The 23,755-nt window shown below is 34.1% G+C and overlaps 1 protein-coding gene across 1 annotated transcript in view; it reads left to right on the top strand.

The window, feature by feature from the left end:
• Positions 1-23,755, top strand: part of Sycp2 (synaptonemal complex protein 2) — a 64,173-nt gene that overhangs the window by 24,410 nt on the left and 16,008 nt on the right. The window contains exons 14-29 of the mRNA XM_052723738.1: positions 2,465-2,613; positions 3,672-3,746; positions 4,131-4,277; positions 5,524-5,623; positions 6,330-6,484; positions 7,613-7,679; positions 8,157-8,214; positions 8,673-8,806; positions 8,940-9,361; positions 14,644-14,771; positions 15,559-15,595; positions 16,712-16,776; positions 16,864-16,921; positions 18,167-18,222; positions 18,639-18,696; positions 21,561-21,717. Of these exons, the coding sequence (XP_052579698.1) occupies positions 2,465-2,613; positions 3,672-3,746; positions 4,131-4,277; positions 5,524-5,623; positions 6,330-6,484; positions 7,613-7,679; positions 8,157-8,214; positions 8,673-8,806; positions 8,940-9,361; positions 14,644-14,771; positions 15,559-15,595; positions 16,712-16,776; positions 16,864-16,921; positions 18,167-18,222; positions 18,639-18,696; positions 21,561-21,717 (1,866 nt within the window). The remainder of the gene's footprint in view (positions 1-2,464; positions 2,614-3,671; positions 3,747-4,130; positions 4,278-5,523; positions 5,624-6,329; positions 6,485-7,612; positions 7,680-8,156; positions 8,215-8,672; positions 8,807-8,939; positions 9,362-14,643; positions 14,772-15,558; positions 15,596-16,711; positions 16,777-16,863; positions 16,922-18,166; positions 18,223-18,638; positions 18,697-21,560; positions 21,718-23,755) is intronic.

The following is a 23,755-nucleotide window of genomic DNA, read 5'->3' as shown; positions in this document are numbered from 1 at the left end:
ATGGTTGTAAATTTCAGCTTTTCACACTTTCATCTCCAAGTATCTTTTCACCATTTTCTATGTCTGAAAATTAAAAGAGATGTGTTTCCCCTTGTATCTGGGTTCATCTTTCATGTTTTCCAGATACTTACTCCATCAATTCATATATTCTCTCGATATCTCTTTTCTCAGAATATAAATAAGGCCACAAAAAGTCAGCTTGAATTGGTCCTATAGTTTCTTCTTGTTCTTCCTCTGTTCATAGCCAATTTAGAAAAACTAGTTATTACATTTTTCTTTACCTTATTAATTTCTGTTCTATTATATTCTATTGTATATCTCTAAAGTTTTTACTGTCAAGATTCTTAACTCCTCTAATTAAAATTTCTATGTGTGTGTGTGTATGTGTGTGTGCACATGTGTGTGCATGCACACATGTATCCTTACATTGTCTTCCCCACATTTGACACTGGTGACTACAGTTTATAAGTGTTTTTAAAAATTTCTCAGCTGAGCTCCAAATGTAGAGTGAGCACTACTGTGCTCATAATCTTATCCTAAAGAGCTTCTTTATTTCCTAACAAATGGTATATGATAAAAACTGCTTTCTTAACCCCAAATAAAGAAGCTGCTCTTTGTTTTAAAACTTGGAAATCTCTTCTTTGGGGAATTTTATTGCATGTTTAATAGTAGAAGGGGGTTAGGGGCATGTGTGAGGGTCATGGTACACAGAGGACAACTTTTGAGAGTTGGTTCTCTCTTTCCACTATGTGGCTGCTGGGGCTTTTGAGTTTCAGGGTCACAGGCTTGGCAGCAATCATCTGATCTGTCTTGTCAGCCCTAAAAGTCATTGACTGTTTCCTCCCCACTGACTTGCCACTCTCCTCCTCTTCTTAGTTCTACCTCTTATGTATTTTGTATTTGTCCCTTTCTTTGTTCCTAGTTTGATTGCCATGACATGGTGATTAATGAGAAAACTAATTAGTTTGTTTATATATGGATTTAAAAGTCATTTTAAATGATTTTGCCGATGAAGCACTTTATTACATTCATACTGGAATCATATAATAACATCTTGACATGTTATAAAGCCAAACCTATTGATATCTGAGCAAGAAACCAAACAAGTTTTTTTCAGTCTTAGTAAGTTTACTAATTTTAAAAAGCAAAGTAAATTATGATACAGTTCAGGACATCAGAGCAAATGTCAGAAATCTCAACAAAGAAATCAGTAAAGTAAAGCAAACAAAGTTGTATTACTGTATTGATGGTCACAACTCATATAGATGAATCTTTGTACAAAGAATTATTCAAAATTATAATTGTAATTCTGTTGGTTTGTAGTAGAAGAAAATACTGCATTGAATAGATACTCTAGTAAACTATAGAGTAAAGTCAAATGCAGATTAAAAACATGAAACAATTATTAGTAAAAACCCATAAAGATTATAAATGCATTGGTATTTTTCATCAAAACATGAAATAATATCTTTAGAGCCACATCAGTTTTTACCTCTGTAACATGAAAATTGAAGGTTGGGCTCACATGAACTAAAATTCTTAACTATACTATTGTAGTGAGAAACATAGCAGGACTTTTGTTAGTTACTATTTCTTAGTACCATCAAAGTCCATTACTATGGAAAATGCCACATATGTACAAAAGAAAGGCATTTTGTATTTGGGCAAGCCTTGTAAGAGTTTTAAAAATCTATTCTTTGCAAAAATATTTGCCCTTTAGGGCAGATCGCAGAGTCGCCTGCGTGATTGTAGAAATAAGATTACTTACTTTGAGTGGTCTGTTTTCCTTTGGCCCAAAAGTATTCTCTGGGAGACAGGTGGGGAGGCTTCTCAGATAATAATAGGAGCCTCACCAGAGGTAAGCCGGACCACAGTAGCTCCTGATGTTGGGGATTTACTCTATAATACAGGCAAACTAATTAGTTGCTAGGTGGCTCTCTATATTTCCTTGGAGTATCGAGTGTGGACACCTCATAGAACTGGGACTTAAAGTATGATGCTTTTATTGGGCTGAAATGTTCCTTGAGGATGAGGATTACATCCTTTTCCATAATACTCAGGAATTTTTATCAAAATAGTCAATGTATTGATTTAACAGAGATCTTTGCATATATGGTAATAGCTAGAAATAATGTAATTATAAATTCAAGTTATTTTCTTTAAGAAAGCAGCTTTTTCAGGCATGTTCATGGAATATTTTAAGAATTCACTAGGGCTTAGAAACTATCCCAGGGACCTATCTCAATAGTTAGGGCATTGTAATATGACTTACAGAAAAGGACACTGAAACTGAAATATAAGTTGACAGATTTGTTTGTATAGCTAGTAGTTGTGTTGAGTAAACAACATCCAATTTTAAACTTTGAATTTTGATTCAGTTTGCTGCATATATATTTAAAGTATAGTTACAGACTAGTATCATATAGATTAATATATTATTATTAATGTTGTTTTCTATATACAGTAAAAGAATCAAAGAAGCTACTGACTATAACTCTGAAAAATATAGTAAGAATTAGTAAGAAAGAAGGGAAAGAGTTACTTTTGTATTTTGATGCATCATTAGAAATCACCAATGTGACTAAAAAAATTTTTGGTGGAAATAAGTACAAGGTAAGCTTTTAAAATCTCCTTCAACAAATAGTATTATGGTTTTACAAACTGTTTGGTGCTATAAGTTTCATTGCTTTTTCTGTTATCAACATCTTAAAATGGCATAGGTTTTAGCTCTTTACAGTTATACTGTGGAGGGCTGGCATGATGGCTCAGTGGATAAAGGCACTTTGCCACCAAGCCTGAAGACCAAAGTTTGATCCCCAGTTTCCACATTTGTTGGAATGATGGGACTAGTTTCTCAAGTTGTCCTCTGACTGCTACATGTGCACTATGTCACATGTGCATGACCACCCAACAAATAATGTGATTTTTAAGCTGTACTGTGGAGTTCTTATTGGCTCATTAAGTCATATTCTTTGTGATGCCTTTATAAAGTATCTCAGATGACAGAATCAGCTGGCAGTAGCTACTTAAATCATTTGATGAGTTACCACCATGTATTTCAAGACTGAAATAAAACATTTTCAAAATATTAAACATTTTGAGAATTATAGAAATGATAGAAGTAGATAGTTAACCTATGGAAAAATTATATAAACTGGAGAATATTCATCGAGAGTTATAGTGCAAAGCATGATTATGGAGATTGGGCTTGAAATAGCCTATGGAGAAATAGTATTATGGAAAGCTATATAAGCCATCACTGCTTAACTGAAAATATAAGGTGACAGTTTATGGAATATTTTAGGGAGATACGCTCTTAACAAATTTGGATGATGTAAAAGATTTATGTCATGCCAGGCTTGGCTGTGATGCACATCAATATTCAGGAGGCATGTGGATCTTTGTGAGTTGAAGGCCAGCCTGGACTACCTAACAAAACCCTCTCTTAAAAAATATGTCAAAGATATACATTCATAAGGGACCTTTATATAGGCAGCAAAATGGAAAACTTGAGACTGGATAGCACTAAGTAATTGAGGTGCTCTTAATTTAGACCGTTTATGTATGCATAGTAATGATGTGGGGGATAATTGGAAATTGTGGAAGAAAATGGGTAGGAGATAAATGCATTAAATAGAAAGACAATAGCATCACTTTGAATTGAATTTTAGGAATTTACCAGAAAACAAGGCATTTCAGTTGCCAAAACATCTATTCATATACTTTTTGATGCAAGTGGATCACAGGTATGTCTCTGACTTATTTAATTTTTATTCAACACTAAATAAAAATACAGTGGTAAAGCTAATTTTAGAGGGTGATTATGTGAAAGCAAATGGTCTCAATATAAATAGTTCTGTAATAAAATATTTTAGTTAATGATAATTTCGTTATAGAATAAAGGATTATTGAAAACTACATTTTAAAAATGAGAATTGTGAGTAGCAGAGCTTATTTGCAAAGGTTACTGTTTTGTTGGGTCATTTTGTGAAATTTAGAAAATGCCTAGTAAAGGAAGATAGTGTGAATGTAAGAGGGACAGAAGCTTTGCAAAAATATAGTGATTTTTGTTATATTCATTTGTCTTGAGGTTTTTTAAAGTCGAATTTTCTGCATCCTAAATTCAACAGATTCTAGTGCCAGAAAGTCAACCATCTTCAGTCAAAGACGACCTTCATCATCTAAAAGAGAATTCTGACCTCCCAAAGAGACTTGCAAATCCTCCAAAACAAGACAACAGCAGCAACCAGGAGGACAGAACAAGCAGCCAGGATGAGGTAAACATGGTGTTGAGTGAGTTACTTTATTAAACTACCACAAGTCAGTCACTGCTGAAGGAAAGAGAGCAAAGGCACCTATAATGGATACAGTATTGCCCTGACCTAGCATTTCAGTTTTTGTCCCATCTTTTACAAATGCAAACAGAAGCAAGTATTTTATTCAGCAAGTCATGTTTGTTATGTTGTATACTTGTGTAGCTGGAGAGTTTCTCTCCAGCTCCCACCAAGCCTTGGCAGTTCCACAGCCCACTTATAAAATAAACACACAGACTCTTATATTATTTAAACTGTTTGGCTTAATGGCTCAGGCTTCTAGCTATCTAGTTCTTAAATCTTAAATTAACCCATTTCTATAAATCTATACCTGCCACATGGCTCGTGGCTTACCAGTATCTTACAGGTTGGTACTCATGGCGGCAGCTGGCATCGTCTCCTAACTCAGCCTTCCTGTTCCCAGAATTCTCTTCTCTGCTTGTCCTGCCTCTACTTCCTGCCTGGCTGTGGCCAATCAACATTTTATTTATACAGAGCGATATCCATAGCACACTTATAAATTCTAAATTGCAGATACATAGAATAGCTACTTTTATGCTTTTTTAAATCATATCTTTGCTGTGGTTCTAACATAAAATACAACCTTAAACTGTCCTAAGTTTTTAGGCTCTTTTCTTTTTCATACATCAAATCATCTTATTTATGTGGCACTCTCTGAAACTTGTGTCCCATGCATTCCCTACTTCTACTTATCCATTTCTATTACTTTTAGTTTAGTGATATGTGGCAATCCAGTCCTTTATTAGAATTGGTGGCTCTGAATTCCTATTACTTTAAATGACAGTAAATGAAGGAAAATACTGAGAAATGCTTGACATTTTGAAAGTATTCAAAATAGTTTTAAATACCTATACATGCGAACATCATCATCATGAAATGTTGGAAATCACAAATTATTTGTTAGCTAAATATCTATAAAATATTTTCAGCTAGTATATAAAGGTACTATATTGTATAAGCCCACTGTGATCTATAAATATTTTAAAACAGTATTTTTGTCATTACTAAACATGAAGATAAAACCATTTTAAGTAAGTCAGCCTAAAACAGAAATTTGTGCAATATTGTATTTACTTAAAAATACTTAACCTTTTGCATGTAGTCAAGGTAAAACATTGGAATAAAATTGTAGGATATTTAATGTTTAAACAGAATATGTTTTTATTGTGGCTTTTTCTCATGGTTTAAGATAACTACACCTAGCAGAAAGAAAATGTCTGAAGCATCAATGATTGTTCCCGATACAGATAGATACACTGTGCGAAGTCCAATACTCTTAATCAACACATGTAAGTGCTATGCATTCTTAAAAGACTTTTAGCAAGTATTTTAGGGGAGGAATTTTTAGTTCAGGGAAACTCTGGATAGAAAATTGATAAAAATATGAATCATACTATCTTTTAATTAGAAGAAAAGGTATTGACTTAAACAGTTCTTAAAATATTAATATTCTGTGTTAATGATTTATAATTTAAGTAGGAGGCATCATAACAGTGGTTCAAAACAGTGTTGGAGTCATCAGTTTTCTTGAGTTTAGTTTTTCACTACCAGCTTTGTATCTGACACACAATATCCTCTAGCTAAATTCAGAATCAATTTATTTTTCAACCCATGGAACGAAAATACCTTATCAGTTTGTTTACAGAATTACATAAAAAACATTCAACAAATAATGTTGTCAATTACTGGCATAGTACCTGGCACATTCTAGTACTTGTTGCTTTGATGACAACTTAGTAGTGGCCTTCCAATCCAAAAAATCTAGTTGCCCATTGGGTAACAGCCCTGTTCATGACAATTTTCTCAAATGAGTAGTTTCCGATTTGAATCCTTCCTGATGATTTTTTTCTCTTTTTGTTAAATGGCATAGTGTCCATTTAGTCATTTAAGCCAGAAGCCTGGGAAATGTCCTGAGACCCTTCATCTATCAACTTCCTCACCTGAAAGTTACCTCTGTAACAAGAGGGAAAATAGCTGCTATCTTTGTTCTTTTAGCAACGCCCCGAAGAAGAAGCAGGGCGCCACTGCAAGTGATAAATTCTGCCGGAAAAGCTGATGTTTCTAAAACATCAGAAAGTGGAATGGACTATGCTGTGTCACTCAAATCTAGACAATCTGATGGAAGAAATAGATGGAATAATAGAGACAAAGTAAGGATACTTTGTTAAAATAAATTTTAACAAATTATTTTAGAAATTTATACTGAGCTGCCTTCTTTTCCAAGTACAATATTTATTTAGAAAATGATGTGTTTTTCTAAATAACAGTTATCTTTGAAAGAATCCTTTTGGCATGTGACTCACTGTGCTTATATTAAAATTCTAAAGTGCCTGTTTCACTGTACCTGAAACTTACAGATTACTAAGAGAAAGGAACTTTCTGTCATTCTTGATTATACAAACCTGTGTCTGCTATGAGAAGACACAGAATGAGATCACAACAGAGTATGTCTTGAAGTGTCTGAAAGTCTAGCATAGGATTAGACAAATTAATAAGTTTGCCATACAGTTAACGCATAAGCATGCGTCCTTAGATACACACATAGGATGTAGTAAGAACCCAATGAAGAAGCAGGAGCCTAACCCAAAGATAAAAGCTAACTTAAATTAATGGATGCAGAAAGATAAATGGCATAAGATTTGAATATATTACAAACTAATGAAGTCACTATTTTTCCGATTTTGTGGCGTGATTCTGAGTATTGTATGATGACTGGCATCCCAAAGACAACAACTAAGGGTAAGGTAAAATTTCTGCAGCTAGGCAATGTACTTTGCTGATAGTGATGGCAGGTGTTTTTGTTTAGTTTGTTTGTTTTTTTAAATCTGGATCTAGGATGAATCTGTGGCTATAGAAAGAAATATTGATTCAGGAGAAGAATTACCTGGAAAGTGGTCAAAAAATTTTAATGATTTAACACTTCATAAGTTTCAGCTCTTTGAACTTTAGTAAAAGAGAATAGAGTATGAAGTCAACGGCAACAGGGGAGACATACGTGGAGAATCTAGAAATCATTAGCCTTAAGTGTAGTAGCTCTGACACAAGATTAACAAATTTGTGGAATCTTCTGCCTCTTTGTCTGCAGTGAAAGTTACTTTTTGTGCATTTCAGTATTAGTCGATGAATGGTCTAGAATGTGCATAATGTTCATGAAATATGTATACTAATTTTCTTACAAAGGCAAACTTATATTTTCAATCCTTAGTGGTCTTTGAAAAGCTGAATTCATACAATGTCTTAATTTATGTTTACATCTATATTTCCTCTGTTTATAGCAGAGCAAAACTACTAAAGTTGTAGAAAACAAAGAAAATGAGGACAGTGAATCCCCAGACCAAAATTTCAGTAAGTACTTTTGTGGATTAATTTAAAAGATTAATTTTAGTCACTGTGAGTGCACCTGCAAAAAGTGTGTGTGTATGTAGTGCACACATGTGCATGTGTGATTATACAAGTGTGTGCATACAAGTGTGTGTGCATGTAATTGTGTGTGTGTATGTATACATGTATATATATACATGCAAATGTGTGAGGGAGAAAAAGAACAAGTGAGCCTTTTCTATTCTTTTTAGCCCCAGTGGCTTTCATTAATTTGAAAATAATAAGTTTATAATAACTGTGCTGGCATTATATAAAGAAATGTTGGTATGATGATAAAATAGACTATATAGCCTCTGCTCCTGGGAAGTTTTGGGTCAGAGGGGGAGGAGGGCAAAATCAATGTTCCCATCCTCAAATGTCTGCTTATATAAGGTTATATTCTCACTTCATTCTTTCAACCACATTCTTCCACCAAAACAACTATGGTTTTGTTTTATTTAGATGAAATTGAGGACACTTTTTCTGATGTGTATGCAATAGGAAAAGTAGATGAGCCTGCGTGAGTATGAGAGAATCCTTCAGACTACTTAGCATGTATTCATATTATTTTAGGTGAATTAAATTGTACAGATTTGAAAGAAAGGCATTTCTATCATTAGAATGCAAGATCAATCATAGCATTTATAATCATTTGATAGGGTGTTCTTTTTCTTTCCATATGAAGCAGCCATAAGATCTTTACAATACTAGTGTGGAAATTTTTACCTTGGTTTAAATTCACAATAAGATATGTTAGGATGTGCAACATTTATTTAGGTATATAGTGGTGTAGTAACAGTAATGATACTTTTCTAGTATTTTTAATCTTATCAATTATATAATTTTCACATGCTGTATAGAAGTTTTTCCACATTTAGCAATGTTCTCAAAAAGCATTAACTATATATAAACATCATGCCTTAAAGAGTCATGCACTAGTGTTTGATAGTATATTGAACAAATACTATTTTTTTCTAGATTACCTGGTATTATAGACATCTCCAAAAATAAAGAACACTCCAAATGGGCATGTTGGACACCTGTAACAACTATCAAACTCTGCAAAAATAACCAGAGAGCCCATGCTTTACCAGGACACACTTTTAACCAAGGTAAAAATAATCTTACCTGTTAATGCAATTAGTGTTCAGGGAAACACTAAGTATCTAACAAGTACTTTTGGTTACAACAGAGTTTAGATGTTACCAGTATACTCATTCTAAAAGACTCTCATTCTTCCACTAGATATTAGTGTCAACAAAAAATGCACTAAACAAAAATCAGTTTCTGATGATGATTCTGAAGAAACACAAAGGGTAAAACACAGGAAAGATGTAGTCAAGTGTGACAAGTCAGATGGAGCAGAAGTTTGTGAAAGAAACAACAATCAAGGACAAAACCATCCTAAATATTCACAAAAGAAAAGTACTGAAAACACTAAGCAGAGTGATTGGCATAGTTTATCTGAAACTACTTATAAATCAGTACTCCTAAATAAGACAACTGAAGAATCGCTCATCTATAAGAAGACATGTGTATTGTCAAAAGATGTGAATACTACTATCTGTGATACAAACCCTTCTAGAAAAAGCACAAGAAGTTGTACAAAATTGAGGAAAGAACTGACTTCTGAAGTTAATTCATGTGCACTAAAAGAAATACCAGTGGTGAGTATTGGATGTATTCATTTCCTATACACTGCTTACTGTTAACAGAGGCTTGACTAATTGCTACAGACTTGACATGGATAATGCCTTGTCCTTTAGTTCATTCCTAGATGCTTCCCCAAGTTCCTCATTGACCTCCCTAGCACAGCCCCATGGAATGATAGTTGGTATAACCGAGCATGTTAAGTATGTATGAATAAATCAACCTTATATTTCTTATTCATTTTTCTCTATCCTTCTAAAGTGTAAATTGAACTGGTCTTTCATAATACTTCTTTTCTATGAGTGGCCATTGTGTATGCTGTTACTTTGCAAGTATAGACTACAACTGTCTTTGTTTGTTTTCTATTGCTGTGATATACACCATAACCAAAAGAAATTTGGGGAGGAAAGAAATTGATTCAGTTTACAAATTACAGTCTATTATGAAGGGAAGTCAGGGCTTGTTCTCCATGACTTACTCAGCCTACGTTCTTACACAAACCCAAGACCCACCTGCCCAAGGCTGGCACTATCCATAGTGGGCTGGGCCCTTTCATATCAGTCCTTAATCAAGAAATTGCTCCTACAGACAATCGGATGTTGGCAACCCGGTCAGTGAAGGTTCCCTCTTTCCTGTTGACTACATCTGTTTCAAGATGATAAACAGTAAACAAATAAGTTGTGTTGTTGTTGGCTTCATTTTTTTATGTAGAAGGCTAAGACTGCTTCACAGAACTTTCATGTGCTAGGCATTCTTTTTTTCTTAGAGCATAGAAACCCAGCTGAGCATCTGTTAGGGTTTATGTGTAGTGTAGTGTTCCCCAAAGGCTTCTGGTGTTGAAGGCTTCCCAGCTAGTGAATCCAATCTGTGAGAGTTGATTTGATCATAAGGATATCATTTTCACCAATGGATAAAGCCACTGATGCATCTATACTGAATGGACTATTAGAAGGCTTAGCTTGAGGAAGCAGATCATTGGGGGCATGTTTTTGAAGAGTATATTTTACCCTGGCCTCTTCTTTCTGTTTGTCTTGCTTGTTCTGTAGTTGCCATGAATGAAACAGACTCCTCTGCCACACTGTAGCTACCATGACTTTCAGCTCACCTCATGCCTAAAATGACAAGGCCAAAGGAACTGTGAATTACAGTCTCTGAAATCATGAGGAAGAAACATAGCTTTTATTCTTTTAAGTTCTCTCAAGATTTATCATAATATGAAAAATGCAACATCTTTTCTAAGTTATGTTTCTTTAAATCAACTTACTATTTTTTCCCTAATAGTGCTATCTATCTCCTGTATCATTACACATTTCTTGCCCTTTTTCTATGGTGGATCAGTCATCTGTCTGACTGTGTCTTCTGTTTATTGGATCAGTACAGAACAATAGCACATCTGTAGCTCTGGAAGGTCTGAAGTCATACATTGTTTTCAGGGAGGTTCATTTTTGTCACATTTCATTAAGCCAGTAACACATCTTCTGTCAAGAAGGGATAGTGATAACTTCCATTATTTATAAAAACACAGACTTTAAAATGATTAACATACTTTTTATTAGTTTTTAAAATCCATATGTTTGACCCTAGGAAAAAATATAAAATCAAGAGACTTTATATATTTAAGTATTATTAGAATTTTTAAGACTAAATTATATAAAACATAGTGGTGATAATTCTTTGTAGTCCTTTAATTTTTCAGGAATTTTCCTAGACTTTTTTTTTTTAAGAAAAGTTTTATGGTTACAAAAAGTGAGTAAGAGTTAGAGATTTTCATAGACTCTTGTTTCTTTTTCTCATTAATAACATTTAAAATGGTACATTTTTAGAGATGTATCATTAAAACATAATTATTAATGTATAGTTTATATTAAGATTTGTACTATATATTTTTGTGCTTTTAAACCATTAAGTGATTGATTTTTTTCCACAGTCGCAGAATTCCTGTTTTCTCCCTATTCTTGATTACTGGATCACATAATTTGCATATTTGGAGTTTTGTATTAAAAAAAAAAGTCTTCTAAAGCAGCAATATTATTTTGCATCCCCACCAGCAATGAGAATTAAGCTACATGCTTGCCAGTCCTTAGTGTCATCAGGGTTTCCCATTTTAGCCATTCTAATTGTTATGGAGTGGTGTTTTCAGTTGAAATTTAATGTCATATGATGTTGAGCCACTTTCATTTTTTTTCCTTCCCATCTGTTTGGCAGGTTGTTAAGACCCTTTTGTCATTTAAAAGTGTGCTTGTTGTTCTCTTGAGTTTTAAAGGTTCTTTAGTGTTTTGGATACAAGGCCAAACTAAAGTTTTAAAGGTTCTTTAGTGTTTTGGATCAAATACAGTTGCAAAAATTTTCTCCCAGTCTTGTTTCATCTCTAAACAGTAGCACTTTTTTTTTAAATGGAGCAGTTTGTAATTTAAAAGTTTGCTTACTTTTGTTACATGATTTGTGTTTTTTAAAAAATCTATATAAAAAGGTACTGCCAAACACAATTCACCTTGATTGTCTTACATGGCATCTTCAAGTTTTATTGTTTTGTGGTTTACATTTAGGTCTGTGTTGTATTTTAAACTGTTTGTGAAAAGCAAAGGTCTACTTGCTATTTGCTTGTTCAGTGTATTCTAGTACCACATTGTATCATTGTATAAAGGGAGGACATGACTGACTTCTCTAAAGTATGGTTGAGGGGAAGGTTTTTATTTTTGATATAAGAGAGAGTATAGCCAGAGGCATCTGGAAATGTCCAGAGCAGGAAGAGAAAGTGGTAGAACAAACATGGCTTTGAAAGAAGGGGAGGAGAGTGAGAGAGGAAGAAAAAGAGAAGACTAAAGAGAGCAGAGAGAGGCAAAAGAGGAGGGCCAAGAGAGTGCATGGCCTAAAGATCAGTGTTTTAGGGTAAGGGGATGGGGTGAGACTAGCTAAGAACAACCACAAGTACTGAGTGAGCTTGGAGGCCAGCATGGGCTTTGATATGTTAATAGGCACCACAGTTAGCCAGTTTCTTTAGGACCTGACATAGCGAAAAGACTGTCTAATTCTCCATTAAACTGTTTTTTGTTCTTTTGTTCACTGTATTTGTGTGTTGAGGGGAATCTAATTCTAGGTGCTTGATTCTGTGGTATTGATCTTCTGCCTGTGTTGGCATTCTAGTTCTGTCTTGATTGCGACTTTTAGAGTCTGGAAATAAAGCAATCTCAGTTCTTCCTGTTGCCTATTGGCTATCATTAGCTTTTGAGGTAGAGTTTATTTCTAACACAAAATAGGTTGCCGGGATTGCATTAAAACCATAAAGTTAAGTCTCAACTTTGACAATACTCTATAACATGTATGTGGAATATCTTTTGGATTTCCTTGGATTTCTTTTATCAGAGTTGTGTAGTTTTTCTCTTGTGTAGATGTATACAATCATTTCATTTTTGAGGTTGCTAGTGAAAATTGCTGGTTCATGTGAAAGTGATTGACTTTTGTTTTAATTTTGCATCTTGCAACCTTACTGTTGTTTGTTAATTTTTACGATTTTTATTATATATTTTTAGGAGTTTTGTAAATATTATCTATGAAGTTTTAATTCTTTCTTTGCTTATTATTGAGTTATCTAGACTTCTAGTATGATTTTTAAAAACAAGTGATGAGGCAAAATACTTCTCATCTTATTAAAAAAGGATCTAGTTTCTCACCCTTAAGTGTGATGTTAGTTTTTTTTATAATTTTGAAGTTTTAAAAAAATATGTTAAGTGTTTTGCCTGCATGTATGTATGTGACCATATACATGCACTGTCCTTGGAGATCAGAAAAAGGTTGTAATCCTTGGAACTAGAGTTATAGATGGTTGTGAGCTGCCATGTGCATGCGTGGAACTGAACCCAGGCCCTCAGAAAGAGCAGCTAGTGCTCTTAACTGCTGAGTTATCTCTCAGCTTCCATAATTATTTTAAATAGATATTAGCTTTTCTATCACTATGATCCAAATAGCTGCAGAAAAGACTTGTAAAGGCTTATTTTGCTTCATAGTTTAAAAGTCTCAGTCTATGGCCTATTGGCAGAGAGCACATGGTGGTACAAAGATACTCACCTCATAGTGGCCAAGAAGTAGAGAGAAAGGAAGGCAGGAGGAGGAAGGAGACTGAGGACAAGTTATACCCATCAAAGGTTGATCCCTAGGTGATTTACTTTTTCCGTCAAGGCATCCCCTACCCCTAACCCATTCAACTGTAAATGTATCAATAAAGTAATTCATTGATGAGATTAACACAGTGGTGATCCAGTGACCTCTCTCAGTAGTGTCACTAGCTGGGGCTAACCTTTCCACACGTGAGCCTTCCTTTCAGGAAGATGTTTCATATGCACACTAGAGTATGTGTGTTTTATCTAGGGGTGGAAATTCCCTTCTATTTTTAGTTTGCTGAGGTTTTTGTTTTTTGTGTTTTGTTTTTTAAATCATCATCTTTTAAGATGCTTCATGTGCATCTGTTGGTCTGTTGATAGGACTTTTTCCCTCAGGCTGTCTGAGGTGAGAGATGGTAGGCACTGAATTTTAGAAGTTAGACACAGCCCTGCATACCAGGAGTAAGTACTGCTTGCTTCTGGTATGCAACTCTTTCTCACATTATTGGATTTGATTTGCTGACTGCTCATAGCTGCTGACTAGTTTTCCTGTTTTGTGATGTTTTTGGTTTGTGCCTTCTAGGGTATATTAGGGAGAATTTGATATAATTTCTTTCTTAAATTAACTCACTAGTAAACCCACCTGGGTCTGGTGCCTTTTGTTTTGTAAAGTTAGCCATTGATTGGATCCATAAATACAGGTGTTTTCAAATATCCCATTTCTCTTTGCCTGAGTTTTAAAAAAAATTATCATTCAAGGAATTAGCCCATCTGTTTGTTACCAGAGTTATAGACATTAGCTTATAAATTTTCCTCGATTATTGTCCTAATGTGCTTGTGATTAAAAGTGATGGCCTCTTCATTATTGGTGTTAGCAATTTACATCTTTTTTGTTTTATTCCTTAGTTAACTTTGCTGGAAGGTTGCCAGTTTTACTGATCTTTTCAAATAACTATCTTTTTCCCCTGAAGTATTTTATTTTCATATATAATAACTTTAAAAAATATGTACCAAGGACTCAGCATAGCTCTCTATGTATGTAATGGCTTTGACTGCTGTATAAAGCCCAGACTTTAAATATGACCTCTCATTTTTTTTTTTTTATAGGTCTCTGGAGAAACAGATTTCCTAAACTTTCTTTCAGCCTTTATTTTCCCTTGAAAGTTAACTAGTAGTTTTAAAGTAACTTATAATTGTTTCAGAGAGAAAAGTCAAAAGGGAAAGGATTTACTGGTGCAGCAGAATCCTTGATAAGCCAAATTAATAAGAGGTACAACCCAAATGATAGCATGAAGTCTACAAGAAAATTAAAGGAGTCTCTGAATAGCAGGTATATTCATAAATTGAGACATGAGGATTTTTGACAGAAACAACTAAATTGGCTTGCACAGTATGAAAAAGGTTTTATGGAGACATTTGAACAATATAACTTTCTAGTAGAAAATAATTACTAATAATTGTTAGCAATGGTAGCATTTAAATTATATGACATAGAGCATTTTAGTACCTTATTATGTCATGAAGTGTCATATTATAAAGTGTCAAAAGTATGAAACAGTACAGTGTGACATTCAGAGAGAAATCTGCAAGATATAAACATCTTAGGATTTTTATTTATAGAACCTATTTAGTAATGACTAAAGCTAAGTATGCTAAAAATGCATTGCTTAATGAAGTACAGGGTGTGAGTGAACTGAAATAACTGTATTAACTAATAATTCTTGTTTGCAATATTTTTAAAAGCTGATTCTTGTTATAAATATCCATTTGTAGGCTGTGAGACTATTCATTCACATTTAAATTCACTCTGGCCCTATTCAGTAAGAAAAAAATTACTTTGCTGCATAACTATACCTTTTACAGTGTTTAATTCTTCCTCCTATATTATTGATACAACTTAGATTTTAGCTGTGATAGTTACAATTTACTGTGAGATTGTAAAACTATCAGACTGACTAGAGATTTTGTTTTAGGTTTAGGTTGGTGCCCATTTTTTTTTTTTTTGGTATCATTAATGTAGTGATCCAAATATGTTTTAGTATATATGATAGTATTTATGAAAAAATATTTTACCAATACTAAATGCTCCTTAAATACTGTCACTGTCTTTGTTATAGTGGGTTTTCAAAGAAATCTGACCTACAGTTCAGTAAGGTAGGTGCTGCTTAACTTCACCAAATTCTACATAATCCGACTCAATATTTGATTATAAATACTGAAATGCTAGTAAAAAATGGTATTGGATTTAAGGTTATAGAGTACCCCTAAATGGATTATAACACTGACAAATTTAGTCACAAGTTACTTAAATAGTTCCTGAACTTTCTTTTTTTCAAAGAAAATGTTCTTTTTAAGCTAGCCCACATGGTGCACTCCTGTAATTCCAGTTACTTAGGAAGCTAAGGCCTGAGGATTGCAAGTTTAGGGCCTGCCTAGGTAACTTTTAGTGAGATCTTGTCTCAAAAGATGAAGACCAAGGGTGTCACCTGAGTGGTGTCTAGCACTTGTGTACCATGCCTGAGGCACTAGGTGCATCCCCTAAACCATGAAAATTGTTTCAAATGTGGATCCAGTACTTTCACCTTTTGGTCTATGATTTAGTTTGCATTCAGTCTATCACAATCTCTTTTCTGTGGGTTTGGTTTGGTTTTGTTTTTCTAGTTGATCTCATCTGTCCTGACAATCCTAAAATCTTGGTTTTGTTAAAATATTTACTTTTCATCTAGGCTTAAAATACAGATCTCTTTGATTTACCATTTATAATTTGTTGTGATTTTTGTTGTTGTTTACATGTTTACTTAATTTGTCAAATTTTAATGGTCTGATCTCTGCTTCTTAGCTTATTGTTATCTAGTCTTGTGTAATTTTCTTTGCCTTATAGCATATTTGTGACATTCCCTTCATTACATTTAAATACTAGCTTGTTTACTCTCCAAAATACACATGTTCTGCTCTTGTTCAGAAACCTGCTTTGGTCTCTGCTAAGTGGCAGCATAGAGACATAGAATGGCTTGCTAGTTTCTTTACCACACACACACACACAAAATCAACAATAACAAACCTGTCTTTACAAGACAGTGGTTTTATTGAGAAATTTTTCAGTTGACTCATTTTCACTGAGAAAATGTTACAAGTACTAGTTTTATATTAGTGAAAGCACAACTAGAAAATAAATGTCACAAATTAATTGCAACTTGTGACTTGTCTGATGGAGCTAGTAATCTCATATCTAAATGTTTTTATGTAAACCTCTTTTGTATTTTGAAAAAGGTTCAGAAAAAAAGTTACAGAAAACTGAAGACAACTTTTGTTAATGTTACTTCTGAATGTCCACTGTGAGTAAGTTTTCCTACGTGTTTGTTATTTAAAGAGACTGAATTTCTTTATGCAGTGGTGCTAACATTAGTCTTTGTTTTCCACAGGAATGATGTCTATAACTTTAGCTTGAATGGCACTGATGAACCTGTTATAAAACTTGGAGTAAGTTAGAGATCACTGATTTTGTTCTTCTGTAGTCACCTTGCAGCCATACCCAGTTATGAATATGTATTTGAGATGCATCTTGAGATAGATATACTTTACAATGTTTAAAAATATTAAATGGTTTATTCAGATAGCAAGCATAGCTATATCTAGGTAGTTCCCCACCCCCCCGATTTTTAAAAAATATAAAACAAATGAGTAACTGGGGCTTTGCACTGCTTTAGACTTGCTCTTTGAAGAAAAGGATTGTGATCTGTTTGAATGTATTAATAAGAAATTTCAAGTCACTAAAAATGTGGTGTTCCAGTAAGAAAAGAAACCAAAGTGCTTCCCCTTGTTGTTTAAGACTAAACCTCAATTTGAATTCTTTGTTTTCCCTGTGTCTTCCATTCTCCTCTGCCTGTTGGATGAGTCTGAATCCTTGCCTGCCTGAAGGTTGTCTTGTGAATCTGCCCCTGTCTTTGTCTCTCTGTGTGTCTGTGTCCCTAACAAAAGGCTTTTGTCTGGTTTATTGAACAGCACAGAAAACTTCACATGGGGAAGGAATGAGGGATACTTTACAGAAATCCGTAAGAGAGTTTGACAAGGGATTTGGTCAATGGATTCAACTGATCCCCAAAACATCATTTTTATCAAGAATGTTATGTTCATTGTTTGTGGTGGATATTCATTTTATGAGATTACTTTCAACCTGTATTTTTGCTGTCTTCAGCAAGTGATTATTAAAGTTTTCATGCATTGTTCTGGGTTGGAGCATGGAAGAGTACATAATTTAAGACTACAGCTATTCATTAGTTAGATTGGAGAGTTGGTTACATGGGAAATCTAAGACAAGTAAGGTTGGTTGTTACATTATTCTCTTAAAGTCTGGCAAAACAAACAGGTTGAGTAGACTGTGGGCTAAGAGTCTTAAGTGACATCACTGTGTATTAACTCTAGCAGTGAGGTCCAGCAAAAGTTCTAGTTTCTTAGACTGTAAGAGATTTTTGCCATAATGCATTGTCACAGAAAAACACTGGTCCTCACTGTGATAAATACATTCTGAGTTGTTTTATTATCAGTCTACTTTTACTATATTTGGTTTAGCTTTAAACAGTACTATGGAAAGCTGATTTTAATTAGCAATTCTTATTCTCTGAAGTGAGAGAAAATAGATTTTGATACGTTCTTTTTTTCTTTTCATTTCCCTTATTTTTGACATAGTATTTTTTCTTTTTTTCCTTCTGTTTATTTTCCATATAGATCCAAGAATTTCAAGCTACAACTAGAGAAGCCAGTATGGATAATTCAATAAAATTGTAGGTTTTTTTAAACTATACTTCAATAGGTCACATTAACATTTACTTTCTTTTAGATAAAAGTCTCCCCTAATCTGAGTTTTTGACATATGAAAGGAGTGGATTAAAATCCTACTGTCATGATTACTCTAGCTGTGGTTGCTACTTCAACACTTATTTCTAAATTCAATATGTAAAAATTGGTAATTTGAATATTATGACTTTGATCATAGAGTTGAACAATTAGTTCTTTATTCAAACTAATTTTTTTAAAAACTGAGGTCAGAAAGGATAATCTGGCCATAAATACACAGCTAGTGATGTAGTGAGTGAAAGAGTTAAATCTGAAAACTTAGAAGTAATTTCCCAGTGAGCTCTGTCTGAAGAAAACAGATGTGATACATGTTTAAAATTAATGCATATTTTTGTTCCTCCAGGGTAGGTGTAAGGAATCATGATGAGCATGACCCTTCTTTCAAAACAAAAAACAAAAGAGTAAGTTATAGCATGTGATATGCCAATATCAACCAGTATTTCTTGGGCTAGAGAGATTAAGAGTACTTGGTACTCTTCAGAGGACCTGAGTTTGGTTTCGAGCACTCACATTGGGCAGCTCACAAGCCTTTTGTAACTCCAGTTCAATGGGATCTGACATCCTTTTCTGGCCTCTGCAGATACCTGCAACACATGTGGCGTAACATACACATAGGTACACACACATCTCATAAATAAAAATACATCTTTAAGAGAGTATTTCTTCTAATAACATTTTAATGCTAGAGACTATTGAACTAGAAGATATGTGCTGGTGTTTAAAAATAACATTCAGAGGCTGAAGGGATGGCTCAGAGGTTGAGAAGCATAATGGCTGTTCTTCCAGAAGACCCAAGTTCTATTCCCAGCACCTATAAAGGAGGCTTACAACAATCTGTAATTCTAGTTCCACTTGCATGTGTTCAGGAAAAATAGTTCACATTCAAATTTGGGATTTTGTTACTGTGTTTGGCTCATAAATTGTATATTTCATCTGAAGCAAGTAAGTACAACTTTATATGTACATGGAGTAATGAAGAAAGCTTTGCCCTTCAATCCAAGGAACATGGCTAATTCTAAAGATAGCCATATGAAAACTTTAAAACAGAAATATAGGTAGCTCTGTCAGATTGTCATGAGCTAAGGATCTTTAATGTATACTATTTCAGGGGATACAAAATAAAAACTAAAACTGAAATAGAAGGCATATATAGAGAAAAAAACAAAGCCTAGCTGTGCAGTACTGCTGTTGGAATTAGGGCTTGCTGTGAAGTCAGACAACCTAAAATTGGTGTGCACTGTTACCCTGGTCCATCTGTTTAACGTTCCTATTTCACTATCAAAGACGTTGTTATTAAGACTTTTGAGAAACAATCTGAAGTTTTCATGGACATAAAACCATGATGTGAGTGTTGATAACAACTAACTCTTCAGATGGTTTTGATTCTGGTATTGGAAGGACTAATGGAGGTAATTATAAGAGGTTAACAAATGGATGGTCGTACACATGAGCAGAAATGATTCTGAAACAATAGAGTTTAAGAGTATTGTAGCATTCAGGTTATCATAACAGATATTCTATTCAGAAAAAAAACTCAAGGAATCCATGGGAAAACAACATACCCAATAAACTGGAGGAAATAAAGTAAAAGAGAGTGTGAATTTGAGGCTATAAGGATTTTCCACCTTCAAACTATGAAAATGAGTGAGGAACAAGTCAGAACTTACTGTTAGCTGTAGATGTCTAAGAATATCTTCTAAATCCTGAATCCAGAGCACAAAAGATGCTGGCCATTAATGTAACAGTGAAAGGTTTAAGGAGTTTGGATTCTTGGTAACAGGAAACCTCTGGTCATGGCCTGTTAAGATTGCACTAGTCCAAGTGTTATTAAAGACTTCATCTCCAAACCCCTCTGCTCCACCTACACAACCTATATAGTAGAAAAGCCAAGCTAAAGAAAATAAAGTCAGACTTCTTTTTCTTCTAAATCTGCATATGGTATTGACAGCTTTCTGTTTTCAAAATCAACTGCCAAGAATATTGAGCCCATCGACAAATACAGTGAAAGAATGTAATCATTAAAATTTGTCATCTTTGGTTGTCAATCTAACCAAACTGGTGTGAATGCACTTGATAAGAGTGGGTGTGGAAGCACTAAAAAGAGACAGACTAGAAGAGGGACCTGAAGGTGGAAGCCATGCTGGCTCAAAGAAAGGTGACTCGTGTAATTTGCATGACAGCAAGAAAGATACTAAGAGAAACAGATAAAATGAAATTATTAAGGGCTGGAGAGATGGCTCAGAGGTTAAGAGCACTGCTTGCTCTTCCAAAGGTCCTGAGTTCAATTCCCAGCAACCACATGGTGGCTCACAACCATCTGTAATGAGATCTGGCGCCCTCTTCTGGCCTGCAGGGATATGTGCAGACAGAACATTGTATACATAAAATAAATAAATCAAAAAAAAAAATGAAATTATTAAGAGAGCAGCAATACCTTGATGATTTTCTAAAAGATCAGTCTTCAACCTTCCCACAAACTGATGCAGAACACTTAATGCAGAACACAGATTATTAAGGATATGGTGGACCTATAGTGAGATCTGTGTTCCCTCAGCTGAGGATGAAATGAGAGAATTCCAAGTAAGTGAACAGTTGCAAAAAGTGGTCTAAACTATTTTGGAAAATGGCCTAATCTGTGCTTTCAAGTTTAGGATCTGGGAAACAGCATTTTGAAAACCATGATTGAGAAGGATGACAGACTACCTTATGACAACTCTGTGTGGAGGCTTTCTGAGAGTTTTAGAAATTTTCATATGATAATCTTTGTCATGCAGTTTAGTATGAGTGTAAAGTGAAAAAAAACAGTCACGTATGTAACTAAATATATATTGCACTAGAAAGTGACTTAGAGCAAGACTTCAAGATGAAGAAAACCAAGACTGCCGTCTGGGCTATGTTGAGCGTTCTCTTTGTATAAATGAATGTTGTGGAAATGAGGACTTTGATTAATCCAGCATTGACTTTGTTCACTGTGTCATTTTTCTGACTAATAAAGGACAATATGAGAAATAAAATTCCATTTATTGACAAATCATTGAATGCTTTTAAAAATGATACTTAAGGATGTACCACAGTGATAGAACTTTTGCCTGACATATAAAAGCCCTGAGTTTGAACCCTTACCAGTGCTGAAGGAACAAACAACAACAACAACAACAAAATGGCAAAACTCCACCAGCATTTAGTTTATTATTTGGAGCATTTAGGCATTTACCTTACTGTTTATGACATGTACTGAGGCACGTTTGTGGATTTTTTTCTCTAGATGGTAACAAGTCATGAGAAGACCGTTTTCAGTGACACTGAAACAGAGTGTGGTGACAGCAAGACTGACATTAGCTGGCTCAGAGAACCAAAATCAAAAAGACTGATGGATTATAGTAGAAATAAAAACAAAAGGAAATACAAAAGTGGAAAATCAAGTAAGAAATTACTTTTTAGAGAATATTGCAAATAATTAAATTTAGTTGTATAAAATACTCTATTGATCTGCATAATAACTTGATAATCCTAGTTTTCTTACATATTCTTGTTTTGTTTATTCTTTTCATCATTTATACTTTTATTATTTATAGGCCCTTATAAGTAGGACAAAACAGCATACTAGTTGTTTCATTATTTTGCTAATATGGTTATATTTGTGTGTGGGGGTGAGGGAGAGACAGAGACAGAAGGTGAGTAGGTGGAAAGGCACGGGAAGAACTTGCCAAAGGTCAGTGGTAGCTGTCCTCTTCGATTGCTCTCTACCTTATTTTTTGAAACAGGGTTTCTCAGCTTGAAGCTTGGCAATTCAGCCAGGCTAACTGACTGACCAGTCATCAAGACCCAGTCAGTGTTCCTCCTGTGTTTGGTTTGCCTGTGCTGTGATTATAATTGTACACTGCCTTGCCTGGCTTTTATATTGGTTGATGGCGATCCAAACTCAGGTCTTTGTGCTTGAGTAAAAAGTACTTTACAAACTGAGATATCTCCCAAACATCTTAAATTTTCATTTTGATAAGACTCTAGGTACACACAAATGTGACTTACCATAATTCTTGGTTCATGACATATTATCATTGCTCATTTTATTCATGGATCACTATTACTCAGTTATTTAGGTAATAGTTATAAATAAACTACTATACATTCATGAACAACATTCTTAAAGAGAGTCAAGGACTGGACCCTGACACATCTATTTACTGATATTTATGCTCTGTCTGTATGTTTCTGTATGTTCATTTCTCTGCCTTATCTAACACATACACTTTTTAGGAATTTATTTAGATGCAAAAATAAGTATATAGAAAGGGAATAGTGTCTTCTAGTAGAGGTTACCTTACTTGAGTCATTCATGAAGTGTTTTCTAGAGTGTGGCTATTTGGTATATTTAAATATATAAATAAATTAATTATATTAAATATATAAATTATATTAAATATAAATATAAATATATTTAAATATACTTAAGAATTTTGCATACAGGTTTTGACTAAGATAATTACTGATTTGTGGCTGAGCCTCAATGTCAAGGCTTAGTAGCACACTTTATCCCACTTTTAAAGGAAGACAAAAAAAAAAACCTCTGGGCTTATCAATTAAACTTAACTTTATTTCAAACTAGTCAGCTTTTATTTCAAAATAAAAATGGCCAGTCATGATATGTGAGAGAGGAAGGGTTGGCTTAGAAAGAAGTTAAAATAGATGTGAATTTAGGTGTGTGTTTAGAAATATTGGGTGAATGTTTCAAAAATGTAAGAGTCCAACCAGATGCATGAAGAAGCAGAATTATATATAAGACAAGTATGAAACAGTATAGTATAGTCAGGCAATGCAGAATATATTTATCACAAAATAATGAAAGATGAGGCTAGATCTAGTCCAAGTTTGGACTTTGAAGCAATGTGTTTAGAAGAAGCTAAGGTGAATTGGATGATACAAACACTTTCTTAGAGGCTACTGTGAAAGATGTGTATTTTAAACATGAAGATTAGAAATCTCTGTGTGGGTTTAAAGTACTGCAAACAAAAATACAAAATTAAACTTCTATGACAATTATTTTGTTGAAATGGTTAGATGGTAAGTTAATATGCATTATAGGACTCTTCTTGTAAATACAATTTGCTTCACTAGCTTCACCTGTTTTTAGCTCCCAAAGAAATGTAAAATGATGGCAGACATTGTGCTTGAAAAGCAAGAAGCAAACAGGACTAAAGCTATTGTCGGTAATGTGACTAAGGTCCTAGAAAAGTGAGGTTGTACAAAGTAAAGCAAATCATAGGCTGTCACACAGGACATTCTATGTTATGAAGCTCGGTGTCTGAATAGCAACACATACCTGAAGTAATTTTTTTTTAAAAGCAAGTGAATGAGAACAGATTTTATTGAAGTGATTAACGTAAGGATTTAGAGGACTGTAAAAGAGAACATATAGATTCAGCATTACTCAGGCTCTTAAAATTGAAAGTAGATTCATGG

The sequence above is a fragment of the Peromyscus californicus genome, unplaced genomic scaffold, assembly GCF_007827085.1.
Source record: "Peromyscus californicus insignis strain IS unplaced genomic scaffold, ASM782708v3 Scaffold_7__1_contigs__length_154581171, whole genome shotgun sequence".
Classification (NCBI taxonomy): domain Eukaryota; kingdom Metazoa; phylum Chordata; class Mammalia; order Rodentia; family Cricetidae; genus Peromyscus; species Peromyscus californicus.
This window is presented reverse-complemented; position numbering and strand designations above follow the sequence as displayed.